General features: G+C 44.8%; 1 protein-coding gene across 1 annotated transcript in view; it reads left to right on the top strand.

Annotated features, from left to right (window-relative positions):
* Kcnma1 (potassium channel, calcium activated large conductance subfamily M alpha, member 1) overlaps window positions 1–14,172 on the top strand; it is a 697,588-nt gene that overhangs the window by 470,417 nt on the left and 212,999 nt on the right. Inside the window, exons 7-9 of the mRNA XM_013025679.1 lie at window positions 6,131–6,206; window positions 7,882–8,052; window positions 9,627–9,718. Coding sequence (XP_012881133.1) covers window positions 6,131–6,206; window positions 7,882–8,052; window positions 9,627–9,718 — 339 coding nt within the window. The remainder of the gene's footprint in view (window positions 1–6,130; window positions 6,207–7,881; window positions 8,053–9,626; window positions 9,719–14,172) is intronic.

Raw genomic sequence — 14,172 nt, 5'->3', positions numbered from 1 at the left:
GACCTCACAGTCCAGGGAAGAAAAGAGATGTACAAGTTGTCTAAAGACATAATTTGATTTTGCTTCACAGCATAGCTTATGGTTTAAATCACTCATCTCAGTAAAGTATAGTCCAGGATTGAGATATTTGATACCTTCCCAGCACCAGCAGCAATAAAAGATGATAGAGTCACTGGTCCCTAGCTGTACCCTCAGCCAGAAACAGGAGGAAACTTGGCGACATAATTATTACAAATGATGAAGTTTTGGTACTTCCATTCTCACCTAATGCCACAGATAGGAATTAGGGAAGCAAAGCTGTGCCTCCATGCGTAAAGTAGATGGTATTTTCTGAATGAACTGAAACATACCTTGTTAAATAGCCTGAGGGTGAAAATGGCCCTAGCTAGCAGTCATCACAGGAGTCAGGCTCTCCCCCAGCATCCACAGTCCTGGAGAAGAGTCCTGTGCTTGTTCCCGGATGAACTGCTGTGGTCCACTGATGTAGCATTCTCCAATGCTGGGGAGAGCTCACGGAGCTGGAGCTCAGAACCAGTGATGACCTTCTTTAGGTGGATTGAGTTCTCATGATAAAATCACAACCCATCCCTTAGGAACAAGAAGGAAACAAGAATCTGAAAGATCCTAGTAATTATTTCTCTCTCTCTCTGTGTGTGTGTGTGTGTGTGTGTGTGTGTGTGTGTGTGTGTTACTACTGAGGCTTGAAGTCACGAAATACTAAGGATACTAGTATCTAGGATTACTGGTATTTAGGAATGAACCACCAGCACCTAGCTAGATCCTGATCACTCTTACCATTGATAACTTCGTGTTTGGTCCAATCCCTCGGCTGCAAAGGCTATGGCTGCCTCTCCCCATAGTTCATTCACCATGAGAGCACAACTCTGCTCCTGGCCGCCCTTCCTTGGTCCCAAGCATACTCACTCAAGCTAGCAAGGTCCACATTTTAGGTGATAAGAATACCCACTGAGGGTTAATCTTGCATCTATTGCACATAGCTTTCAGATGATTGGTTGGTGGTAGAGTTTAATTTGGAAAGCAAATTCCTAATCATGGGGATCTGTGACACTGTTGATGTCACACAACTAATCAGATTTCAGGGCAGAACATGCACTGTTTCAGCAATGATGATTAAATGTTCTCAACACAGCAAGAGCTCCCTCAAGCCCCATCAGTATCCCTGGAACAATGATTTAGAGATTAATAATCACCATACTTAGGTCATTTTCCCAAAGCACCAAGAGACTTAGAGACGCCCGACAGATCTAATATCTTGAAATGGCTCAGTGTGGTTGTTCCTGGCTCGGTGCTCTGTGAAGACCCCAAGGATTTGGGAGTTTGTAAGTGAATCAATTTGGTGTTTAATTCTCCCCCGAGGAAAGGAACTGCATGCCTCTCTAAGATCTCTCCCTTTGCCTCTGTCTCTGTGTTCCTTGTCTTGTTCTTACTCTCTAGTGTTGAGGCACAGCTTCGAGGGGCCAAAAAGGTAGCAGAAGCAGATTTTTCTCGGGTTTGGTTTCCTGTTGAGAAGCCTGTTGGGGGCAGGAGGTGGTGATAATGTGGTTGAAACTCAGTCACATCCCTGATAACTATCTACCTTATTTTCAGGCTTCTAATCTCTGGTTGGCAGGATTGCTCTTCCAGAGAAGATTCTGGAATCCAGTGAAGAGATTTTTCTAGCCTGGCCAGCTGCTCCAGGGAGCAGAAAGGCCATAGTTACATTCTGTCTCCCCTCTAAGGAGCTGCCTGGATGGATGCTATTAAATATTATTGTTAGGTGGGAATTCCACTGGGTGAGCAGTGAAGGTCAGAAGCAGGCAGACCTGTGCTTGGCCTTGGGGAGGAGAGCATGCCCAGGATAGAACCAGGGCTGCTAGAGTCATGGGACAAATCCTAAGTCATGTCAGGCAGCAAAGTGAGAGGAATGGACATCTGTTCTCTGCTTTTAGGTAGAGATAGCCCCATACCTCCTTTAGAGATCTGGCCAGCTATTATATTTCGGGAGAGGGGGAGCATTGAGGATGTCAGCCATTTCTCTGTTACACACTAGGTTGTGATTGCAAGGAATAGAATCCACCTTAGTGAGAACTGGTCCAGGAGAGAATGGCTGACTAGTCAGAGCTCAGATTGCTTCCTTGGGAAGCTGCTTTTGTCTGCATCTGCTCTGGAGTTCATTTCAGAAAGGCTTTCTCTAAGGTCTACTGGAGCTTGAGGTTTATAGTTTTTGTACTCAAATCTGAGGAGATGGAGGGCTCTTTCTCCTACTCACATTGTGAAAATGTTTCTAGTGGTTCCTGCCCATCAGAGAGAGTTCCTTCATTTGCCAGTTTATCTCAGACAGCCCTGGTAAAGGAACTGGAGGGGGCCTTTGATTGACCCCCTGCTCCGAGGGTGTGGAGAGGGCCAGCTTGAAGGGCAAAGCCAATGTGGTGAGAAAAATGGCGCATGTGGCTCCCCCTGAGTCATCTAGCCAAATGACTTGGGTGAGCAGGCTATGGGTCATAGGCTAGATCTAAAGCTAACCCCTTCACTCACCAACCACATTTCCCTGGATGAGCCATTTATGCCCCCTCCCACAGCCTCAGTTTTCTTTCAATGAGAGTACACACATTGATAGCTCCTTCTTCAATGGTAAAAGTTGATGGAAGAAAAATGAAGAATCAATACAACTTGTAGTACATAATAAGGGCTCAACATTCATCAGCAATTGTTATGATATGAAAACTTTAGAAGTAGCCATGAAACAGAACAGATGTCTTGTTTTTTCTTCCTTCTTTTCCTTCCTTCCTTCCTTCCTCTTCCCCTGCATCATTCCCTTCCTCCTTCCATTCCTCCCTCCCTCCCTCCCCTTTTCCCTCCCTTTTTCCTCCCTGCTTCCCTTCCTTCCTTCCTTCCTTCCTTCTTTCCCTCCTTTCTTTCTTCCTTCTTTCCATCCTCCTTTCTTCCTCCTTCCCTCCCTCCTTGGGCTTTATTACTGGGGCCTCTTGCTCTTGCTTGGCTTTTTCTGCTAAAAGCTGGTGTCTTACTACTTGAGCCCTACTTCCACTTTTGGCTTTTTGCTGGCTAATTGAAAGTTAAAAGTCACACAGACTTCTGCCTAGGTTGGCTTTGAACTAGGTCCTTAGATCACAGCCTCGTGAGTAGCTAGGATTATAGTACCAGGCTTGTTTTTCTTATCCATGTTTTGGAAAGAGACAAAAGTCCTTCCAGCCATCTGAAAAGCTCAGTCTTACCCACAAAACTGAAAATGCTTGTTTATTCTTGTCACAAACAATCAGGATCAGTTCTGGGAAAACAGACCAGCGATTCCTTTCTTTAGGTACATAGGAGAATAATAAAAAGAAAGCTAGGCTCAGGTGCTATGTCTTTCCTAGGAGCAGCCACCCCGCCCCAGAGGAGTACCTGCTAGAGATCCTCCTCAAGCCCCATCCTGACCCTTGTCATGTGTTGGTTTTCACTATAGGCCATCAGAGAGTCTCCTCGCCATGCTTTCCTGAAATAGTTCAAGAGGCAGTGTGTCCATACAATCTTCCTCTTTGCTGGAGGCACACGCCTTTTAGTGGCTGCACCAGCCAGCTTTCCATCACTGCACCTAAATCTCTTAGTCAATCTACCTGCCAGAAATTTATTTGGACTCATGGTTTTGGAAGTTCCAGACCATAATCGGTTGGCCACCTTCTTTTGGGTGGGTGGTGAAGCAGCAAATGGTATTGGGAACTTCTCACTACATGGCCAAGAAACAGAAACAGGGAGGGGAGGGACTGGAGTCCCGTGGTCCCCTTCCACTGCACACCCCTCCATGACCTACAGACCTCCTACAAGGCCCTACCCATTTCAGGTTCCAGTACCTCCCCAAAGCATAACCTGTGACCTCCCCAGTAACACCTGGGTCTGCAAAGGAGGGGGGAAGGATCTGAATAAGAGCAGCCATCAAGAAAGGCATTCTCATTGATGCCAGTCTGAAAGTTCAGATCCTGGAAACTAAGTGCCTGTGTCCATATCCCAGTCCTACTGCTTCCTGCCATCCAGGATGGTCCACAAGGTCATTTGAAGGATCAGATGAGTTGTGAACACAAGGCCCTTAGAAGATGGAACATGTATTGAGTACCTCACATGCGCTGTAGAAGTGTCCTCTCTTGTCATTTCTGTGACATTAAACTCTTAGGGAGGGGATAATTTGTTCCCCAAAAGAAAGAGATGCTCAGGGAGAGGACAGAGGTACCATGGATGGACAGACCCAGAGCGATGGGTTGAACGTCTCTGGAGCCTGTACTTGTAGGTACTACTGGTAGAGAGAAAAAGGTAGAAAACAGAAATCTCTTCTGGAAGGCAGAGCAGGGAACACAAGAGCCAGGAAACAACTTAAAACCTGGCCAAAGAAGGCCTGAGACCATAGGATTTGTTACCAGTGAATAGCTGGAGATGAGAGCCTGAAGGGAAAGTCACTTTGTCTTGGAGGTATGGTATGGTATTGTATGGTATTGTATTGAAGAAAGGCTTTATTTAAGGGAGAGGTGGGGGCTGAATCTGCCTTAGAGGAATAGAAAATAGATGAGCAAAGTTTTCTAGTTTGGGAAAGGTGACCAATCATACATAGCCTTGGCTATATGATGACTGGTGCAATCATTTGCATGTAAGAGTTGTGACAGGAGGGTCTGGGGCTTCCTGGGGGTATTGATAACAGGAGGGTGGGATTGGGTGTCAATATGGACGTCACTTGGTGGCATCAATACTCAGCTCTCCCCAGTGTGGGTGAGCAGGATGAAGTTTTGAGGATGACCACAGAGGAAGAGATCAGTTTATTCACTGGCTATTTACAGAGGCCTTGATGTGTGTTGGGGACCTACTGTTCCTAGAATTTAGACAGAAAAAGACCCTGGGTTTCTTGGAGCTTAAAGTTTAATGAGTGGTAGCCAAATCATCCAGGGAACACTAGTGGATAGGAACACGACTAGTTATAAGGTTGCTAGGGAGCTGGCCATTCCTGTGTGCTCAGCATCTCACCCCAAGATGCTGTATGAACTACAGAGAGAAATGGGGGGATTGCAGTTGTGGAGATCTGGTGTTTCTCCCTTCACTAAGTGAGTGGATCTCACATCTATTAGTTCAGATTTCCTAGCAGAGAGACTTCACGGAAATGATGAAACAGGCATTAATCCTGAAGAAGCAGCCAGACAACTCTAGAGTCTGGAACATTTTAAAGGACAGCTTGAATTCACCTTGAATTAAACATCATTCAGAACAAAATTTTTTTAAAAAGGGTGGGTGCCTCAGGGTAGAGGTGAGTATTACTTGTAGATTAAAAAAGGCTAAACTTGGGACTGGCAAACCATAGTTTGTGGACTAATGGCTCCTGATGTCTGTTTGTGTGAAGTTTTATTGAAGCATAACCGCACCTATTCTGTCATGTATTTTTCGCAGCTGCTTTCAAATTACAATCGCAGAATCTAGTAATGGCAACAGCCGTTGTATAGCCTGCAAAACCTCAAACACTCACTAACTGCACAGAGAAAACATCCCGACTTCTGAATTAAAGCCACATACTATCCAGATGTGAAGCTGGGGCTGTGATTAGCTCCCAGCTGGGGGGTAGGCGTGGGAGGAAAACATCCATGATGCCTGGAAAGTGGTGACATGTAAATAAGGATTGCCTGTTCGATTAGATTAGGGAACCCATGTTCATTTTCTTAGATGTGACACTGTATTGCACTTAGATCCCAAACTGTCCTCTTTCAGGAGCTGAATGCTGATATAGTTATCCAGGTTGTATTCTGATGTCTACAATTTATGTGGAAATAAAGCAAGTTGAATGAAAAGATGAAGGGAAAGGTCAAGAAAAAAAAGAATTTGTAAAGATAAGCTAGATGGGTCATCCTGGTGTTGATGGAAAGTTTTCTTTGCATTTCCCTGTGGATTTGAAGTTTTCAAAGTAAAAGTCAAGTTCTAACAAAACTAGAGAAGGGTTCATACTGGATCCTCTCTGAGTGGCCCAGCTGCAATCTCCCTACAGGTTGTGGGAGCTAATTCCCTTCCAATGACTAAAGCCTACCTTCCTCCAGCAGCAAGCAGCTCTGATGAGGGTCTTCCCTCTGTAACTTGGGGGTCTCTGCTTGTTGTCTCTTTCCCACAGCAATTCCATCAAGCTGGTGAATTTACTCTCCATATTTATCAGCACATGGCTGACTGCGGCCGGGTTCATCCACTTGGTAAGTAAAGACCCTTCAGCTTTGAAGGGAACAAGCGCCTTGGTGAATCCCATTAGCGAGACGTATTAGCTTAGTTGTAGATGGGGAATAGGGAAGCAACCCCTTAATTGTCTTAAGTTTGCAACATTTCTATCTCAAACTAGTTCCAAAGGGTGTTACCATTAACCTGCCTTTTCCAGCTTGCCAGGCTTGCTTTGGGAGATTTCAGATTTTTTTAGAATTCTGACTGCAGTTCTCACCCAAAGCCACAAGATGGCAGTGAATCCACAGTTTAAAAAAGCTCAGAAAAGGTCTCTGGCTAAGGTTGCAAGTTTGACCCACATCTCTTTGTAAACAACAAATTCAGACCCCTTAAAGTTTTTCCCTTCACTTTGCTCTTACAAAATGCTGCCTTTGATCTTCCTGTATGATTAGTTGTCAAGTTACTTTATACGTCAAAAATGTTAAGTCTTTTATTTTTAATTCATGGCTTCTATTATTAAGTCAAGTTCTCACCTCCCCAAGGCAGATTTTTCTCCCTGCTTTAGAGAGCATAGCAATTGTTGGTAGTGTCTTTCATACAAACATCTACATAGAACCACAAGAGGCCCCATCATAACAGGCAACTCTGAATAAAGATGACGACCTTTCCTATCTGCTCTGGGGGTGGTGACACAGCCCTTTTCGCTGGTGGGATTCTTGGTGAAGCTGACCCCTCATTTCTCTGATTCTTGAAACCTAGCATCAAAATGCCAGTGCTATAGATGCAGAAGAGATAATTATCTTTAAGTAGCTGGTAACTCCATCTTACTGTTAAAGTAACTACCTTCTAGTTCACCAGGAAGCCTTATGGAAAATGTCACCCAGAGGATAAACTAGTGTGTGACAGAAACCAAGTTCCAGAACATTCTGTAGAGGCAGAACTAACCTGGGCAGAACTGACTGGCTGTCCCATAAGCCGTGTGAGGGGGAGTCACGAGTATTGGTCCCTTGTACCATGACCTCATGGTTACTTAAGATGGGAGGATGGGACTATATGACAAAACAGCTCTGGTCCCAGGCTCCCCCAGTGCCAACACATCCGTTCCTCATACCTTTCCAGTTTCAGTGACAGCTGCCCAGCTGAGTCTTTGTGTCAGACACGCAGACCTGTCTGTCTCACGAAGCTAAAAATACACTCTGGCCCTGTGGAGAAAGTTTGCAGACCCCGGGTCTAAGGGGTTGTGCAAAAGCAAATTGTACCCCTGAGTTCAGTCTTTGTGCTCATGGGAGAAGCCCTGAGATGGACGCACTGAACCGTGCTTGACTTTTAACAGAGGAGGCCGAGCAGGATCCAACTCAGAGTTAGTGTTTGGGGTTCAGGCAGATCTATAGGAGGAAGGCCCACTGGGCATTCTCACTGGTCAAAATAATGAATGGATGCTCCCTGCGCCCCGGCCCCCACCCCCGCCACCCCCCAACCCCAGTCACCTCCATCTCCTGTGGAAGGTTTGGGAGTTCTGCAGTGCTAGGATATCTGAGAGCCAAATCCTTGGAGACTTAGTGGGAAGATGGTCAGAGGAAGGCTCAAAATCTCCTTCCTAGAGAGAGCACCGTAAATGGAAGCAGAGCCCACGTCCCCTGGAGCCTTGCAGTCCATGCTGTGTCCAGAAGTCTCTGACCATGTGCTTTTCTCTCCTTTATCCCCTTCCTATAGGTGGAGAATTCAGGGGACCCATGGGAAAATTTCCAAAACAACCAGGCACTTACCTACTGGGAATGTGTCTACTTACTCATGGTCACCATGTCCACCGTTGGCTATGGAGATGTTTATGCCAAAACTACTCTTGGGCGCCTCTTCATGGTCTTCTTCATCCTCGGGGGACTGGTAAAAAAGAAAAAGTCAAACTCTTTGATATTCCTGTTCATTTTTACGTCCATTGGTATTTTCTATCTCCTGAAGGCTGTGTATTTGAAGTACCGTGTTGTGGTACTAGAAGCGAGTGATTGCCTTTGTATTGCAATCAAGCTAAGTAAATCCGAACTTGATGATGCTTGTCCCTTAGGCCCAAGCATGTTGTCCTGATTTAGGGGCCTCCGTGTAGTCAGGTGAAAGCCAAATTGTCTTAAGGAAAAGATGACATTAAGAAGGGAGAGTGTCTGTCCCTTAAGAGTGCAACTCAACATGACTCTCCTTGACAGTTGCAGTCAACTGACCCCAGTAGATGCTGTCTACACTCTGTGGACAGTTTGCGGTTTCAACAGCAACCTTTCCCATTCATGCTCCCTGCCCTCCCAGCCCACCCTTCCCCCTCCCCCAACTTTCAACAAACACTGTGGCTGGTGCCTGCCCTAGAGAGGCGTGCCTCTCAGAAGGCAGAGAACTCTGTCTCCTTGCCCAAACCACATTGCTACAAGCAGAGCATGGTTTTGTTCAGCTTTCACTCTGCTCAGCAGTGCCCCTTGGTGTGTTGTCCTTCTCTTTGCAAAGTCAGAGAGGTATAGAGTGTGCCGCTCCTTGTATAGTAGTCAGCTGTTCGTTATGATGTAATTTGGGGGAATTTCTGGCAACCCATTGGCTTTCCTGGTGTTTTGCCTTTCAAAGTAGAATAGTGTAGTTTGTGCTGTGTATGAGGTAAGCGATTCCAATTTTGACTCACTCACAGCTTGTACATATGTACACCATGCTCACATTTATATGAAATGATGCATACATGCCTCTCTCTGTGTTGTATGCAGAGGACATGTACATTTCAACAAATGCATATAAATGTGGCCGTGTGTGTGTACATTAGCCACGGCTTTGTGGTAGCATTATTACCCGGCCACAGGAAGATGTTTGTTGGACAAAACATGGCACATTTGTGTTTCCCTTGCTATCTTTTCCTCTCGTGTAATTTCTTAAATTTATCTTTTGTGCTTTTTGAGTACATTTTTTTAAGTGGAAAGGGTCATTTAAAAATTTTCCTTTTGGCATTATTGTCTTCAACAAGTCACTCATTAAAAAGTATTGATGTTCTTTTGCATGTTCATAGGAGGGAAGGTCTTTTTTCAGAATGAGTGGATCACCATGAATTTGTGCATATGTGTGTGTGTGTGTTTGTATGTGTAATTTCACCAGCGAAGAACTCTGTTACCTACTTTTCTTTAGGAACAAGAGTTAGATGTCAGCTTATTGATTCTTGTCTCCTATGTATTTTTCTTGACTGATTTTTTTTCAGTTCTCTTTTTTCCCCTGTCTAGGTTGGCTAATGTTTGTGTGCCCTGTGTATTTTCAAGAGCTTGCCCTTTTTTTGTCCTTCAGTTATATTTTTATAATCCAATGTATTAAAATGTACTTCCACAGATCTAATCCTTTTGTGTTTTCAGATCTTAGTATCCCTTCCCCTTTCTGAAAAGGTCCTCCCCCTTTCTTTGGCCTGTCTTTTTTAGTCTCTCTTCTGTCTCCCCTCTTCTCCTCAGGCCATGTTTGCCAGCTACGTCCCTGAAATCATAGAGTTAATAGGAAACCGCAAGAAATACGGGGGCTCCTATAGTGCGGTTAGTGGAAGAAAGTAAGTACGTCAAGAGGTTTTGCTGCCTCTCCTACGGTGCAATCCTCTCTGCATGCCTTTTTTTTTTTTTTTGGCTCTTGTTTCTTTGTTTCATGCATGTAGGCAATGTTTGCCCGCTACGTGCCCGAAATTGCTGCTCTCATCCTGAATCGGAATAAATTCGGCGGGACTTTTAACAAACATGGAGGCAGAAAGTAAGTCAGTTATACCAGAGAAGATGTGATTGAGTGATTTTTTTTTGTTTAGACTCCCTGGGGTGGTGACATTGAATGCAGCCCCTCTCCCAGCTGATCTGGGTGCTTTTCTGTGAAGGGCAATCCATGTTCTGATCAGAGATCACGCCTGGAGTTGTCATATGCAAATATTCACAATGGCTTTGTTGCTACTTACAAGTTCCAAGGCATAGAGTGGATTTATCTTAAAGGGGTCTGTATGGAACTCGAACTATATTTTATTCTGATCCAAATGAACAGACAGAGTTCATTCATTCTTTACACCATCTGACTGTGTGTTGGAATTCTAGTTCCTGCAACTATGGTGATACTCTGAAGGGGTGGTTTCTGTCTAGCAGTAACAAAGGAGTCAAGAAAGAGTCACTGTCTACAGCAGAGGCCTGGTGGTCACTAGGACATGAGTTCTCCTCCTCAGAGGGGCTGATCGCTCAGTGCTTGCTTCTTCTGGATAGGAAATATTCTATTTGTAGTACAGGAAGTTCCTGATGAGCCTTTCTTTCCACTTTGGAGACAGGAATTCTTCCTTCTTGGGAACTATTTTAATTTGTGTTCTGGCCATGTCATTAATATTAACATCAATCAACCAGTATTAATAGTGATACCAATGCACTGGTCCAGTATCCATGGGACATTCTACTCCTATGTTAGAGGCAAGACCTTACCTTCCCCATCTACTGCCAGAGCACCTTCTTTATAGGACAGCGTTAGGGGGAGGTGAAGGTAATGGCTTTTCATTTATTTGTTTTTAAAGCCTCAGAGCAGGGGGAGCACTGAGCCTCATTTCTTCTTTTGTGGTGTGATCCATACAGACTCAGATGCGTACATATCCAGTCACTGGCTTGAGGGGTCTTCTCTGCTAGGGTCTACTCAGCAGACCTTGGCATCTGAGTTACAAGGGGGAACATGTGCCGTTGCTCACGTCATGGAGTCTCCCACCACAGAAATTGTTTTTGCTTTGTTTTCCTTCTCCTTTTATCATCAGATTATTAGCTTACTTCATTTTTTATGAAACTATAAATGCAGCCCGTAAATACTAACCCCCCCCCCACAACTGAGCCCTTGTCAGTATCTTGTCAGCCATTGCTGGATGGAGCAGAGCCCTCACTCTCTCTGGTCATTGGTGCCACTGCATCCTGAGCTCAGGTGTCCAGGCCTCTGTTCAGAAAATGAGGAGGTGGAGAATTGGGCTCATTTCCTTGAACTACCCACAGGACCCTCGTTTCTGTTCAGAGGGACGAAGGGCAGTGGAGGGAGAGGAGGCCAGTTGGCTTCTCTCCTGTGAGGATGCCACAGCCTTCCATCTTCCTCAAATGGGCCCCTCCCTCCTCTCCCGATTACCTTAATGACCCTGGATGCGGTTAGAACCAAGCTGTTCTGATTTCTGGGCCATTTGTTGGATCCAAAAGACCAAATAAGTCCAGCGATTCCCTCTGGTCATTTATCTTATGCCAAGAGGGAGAGAAAACAGCTTCTCAGTTTGGTTTCCTTTAAGATGTGGACAGGTCAAGGGAAAGCAGAAAGCATTCTGAGGTCCCTGGGGTTGGAGGGATGGGGGTGGAGGGAGGGGCTACTCTTTTGATGTCCTCCTCATCCCATTGTCTCAGCTGGCATTTCCTTATCACCACCCCCAAGAAGTCAATAAAATCAATTACTCTGAAGCCTAGTTTGAAAATCACTTCAGGTGGAAAAAGAATTTTTTTTTCCAGCATAGTATGCCTGGCCCAATGTGGGTGGGCTGGTGGCCGGCTGGCTTTGTTGATGGGTGGGCCAAAGGAGTCCCTGAGACCAACACTCCCTTGTCTGTCCCTGGTCTGATGGGGACAGCCCCATGTGCTGCCCCGTGCCCTGCCATTTCGACTCAAACCCCCACCTGTGGATGATGACTGCAGACCACAGACTTCCTGTGGCTTTGTTCTGGCTCTATAACCTTTTATCACCACTTTCAGGCTGGTTTCTCTCTCTTCGCTCTTTCTTTTTTCTTCTCCCTTCAAGAAAATGTACTTTGCTTTTCAAGTTCTCTTTGGGACTCCCCTCCCCGCCCCCCTCCCTGACCTTACAGACCAAGAGTCCCTCCTGTCATCAATCCTGGGACCATTCACTTTATGTATTGTTTCCTGGTTCAAAAGCTAATTACTAAGTAGTTTAAAGAAGCCTTTTGGTCACTTAGATCTTTCATCGGAAAAATATAAGCTTGGGAAAGGAATGGTAATAAAGGGCCATTAGCACCCTTTGTTTGATGTTGTTTTTCCAGTCAGTAGAACAAGATTGATGAAATGTTATGTTTGGCCAAAATTTGAGTTTTCATTTGGAATTCAATGTTGAGAGAATGGGCTGTCAGAATCAATAAGTTTTCTTTCGCTTGGGATGTGGGCATGTGGTAGTAATTAGCAATATAAGGTCTTTAGTTGAGCAACCGAGCATGGATTCTGGCAGCAAATGTAATGAGAAACTACAGTTGTTCTATTTCTAACGTCAAAAAGTTTCCAGATAAAATTAAATGCATTTGCAAAAGGAAAGCAGCTAAACTTTGTTGAAAGATAGAGTTCAGACTCTTAAAATAGCATGCAGCGCTCTGAGGTTTTGTATATGCAAAAAATGTATATGCTTTATCCACGGACGTACATTACATACACCCTGCTCTCCAGGACTGAATCAAACAAATGCCTGGAAAGTAATTAAAACATATACATAGTTAAAAGATTTGTTTATGAGTGCATATTTTATTCAGAAGTAACCTCTCTAACAATATATTAACTTGTCAGAGAACCCAAGGTAAGTCATGATCTAAAACTACAGAGACACAAAACTTTGAAATCCAAAGATTATTTTTAAAAAATCAGGCAGAGAAGTTCAGAACTCTGTTTACACAACACCCATGTTCAGGATATTGGAGCATATGAAGATTTCATTGGCACTTCATTTCCACTTTTAATCAATGTGTTTGGCATCACGTAAATACTTCATATAACAGCCTTAAAACCTCCCCCTCATCCACACAAAGTCAAAGTCCCAGGATGGCTCACTCGTACATTTTCATCACTTCCCATGCTAGTATGTGTGAATACTCATGTGCATGCTCTGTCCTGCAATTGATATTATTATGGTTGTTAACTCCTAAGAATAGGGACTTGGGTGTCAACAATCAATGATTCGATAAGTGGCCCAAGAAGACAATTTATCCCAGTCAAGGCTGCAGGGGACAATTATTCTCTTGGGCTGAAACCGTGAATATTATTCAAAAGAATAGCCCTCCTGCAGGAGTAGCTCCTTGTGTCTCCAAGGCCCACAGCTTCTTCCCTTTTCCTTCATGTCAGGCCAGAGCCACTCAGAGGCAGGGAACGCATAAGGGGTGCAGAGGCTCCCATAGCCTTTGAGTCCCCCAGCTTCTCCTTCCTCCCACAGCGTGTGTGCCTTCCCTGGAGGTTTACTCTTTAAGTGTGATTCATTCCACTGCTGGTTAGTTTATGAGAACTGACAAGATCATGATCTGAGGTCACGTGGCCAAGGGCCATGGAAAATAATTGGCCACAGAGTGGTATCCATCTGCTGTAACCCCCTGGGTAGAGTCGGCCCAGCTGAGGCCCCATCCAGACCTTGTGTTTTCCATGATGGGACTTTGGGGGTCCCCCAATGGAGGCATTGCAAAGCCAGGTGTTTGGGATGGAGAATGGGATGGGTTTGGAGTGAATAATTGCTTTTCAGTTGACAAATGTTGGAGGACACATAGAAAAGAACCAGGGATACAATAGGAAGAGTCAGCAGAGGGTGCTGGGAAAGTGAATTAGAGAGTCATGGAGGAAAAGGTCCCGGAATGGTGAGATCACAGCCACAATCCAGTTTGGACATCTATTGTTATAATTCAAGATAGCGCAGACTCTAAGAGCGCTGTGCCAACTGTGGAGGAATACAGGAGTTAGAGCATCAGCAGAGTTTGGTATCTGTGAAGAATCTAGACCCCAGTCTCCCAGGAGGCAAATAAATGACTATGTTTTCCTCTCAGGTTCTAACGACAGGGTTTCTGACGACAGGGCCTTGGGCATATACTCCTACTTGCTTCCCATTATCATCTAGCTGTGTTTTTCCTCTGATCAGAAATAGACTATTCATCTAACTCATATCCTTTCTTTTCTTCCTTCCGGAGACCATGTTCTTTTTTTCCTTCCTGTCTGACTTGTATCAAAATGAAGCTGCAATCCACTCAGGCCATCACATTCAGTTTGG

The sequence above is a fragment of the Dipodomys ordii genome, unplaced genomic scaffold (genome assembly GCF_000151885.1).
Source record: "Dipodomys ordii isolate 6190 unplaced genomic scaffold, Dord_2.0 Scaffold86, whole genome shotgun sequence".
Taxonomy (NCBI): domain Eukaryota; kingdom Metazoa; phylum Chordata; class Mammalia; order Rodentia; family Heteromyidae; genus Dipodomys; species Dipodomys ordii.
The sequence above is the reverse complement of the archived record's forward strand: the minus strand, read 5'-3'. Positions and strand labels throughout refer to the sequence as shown.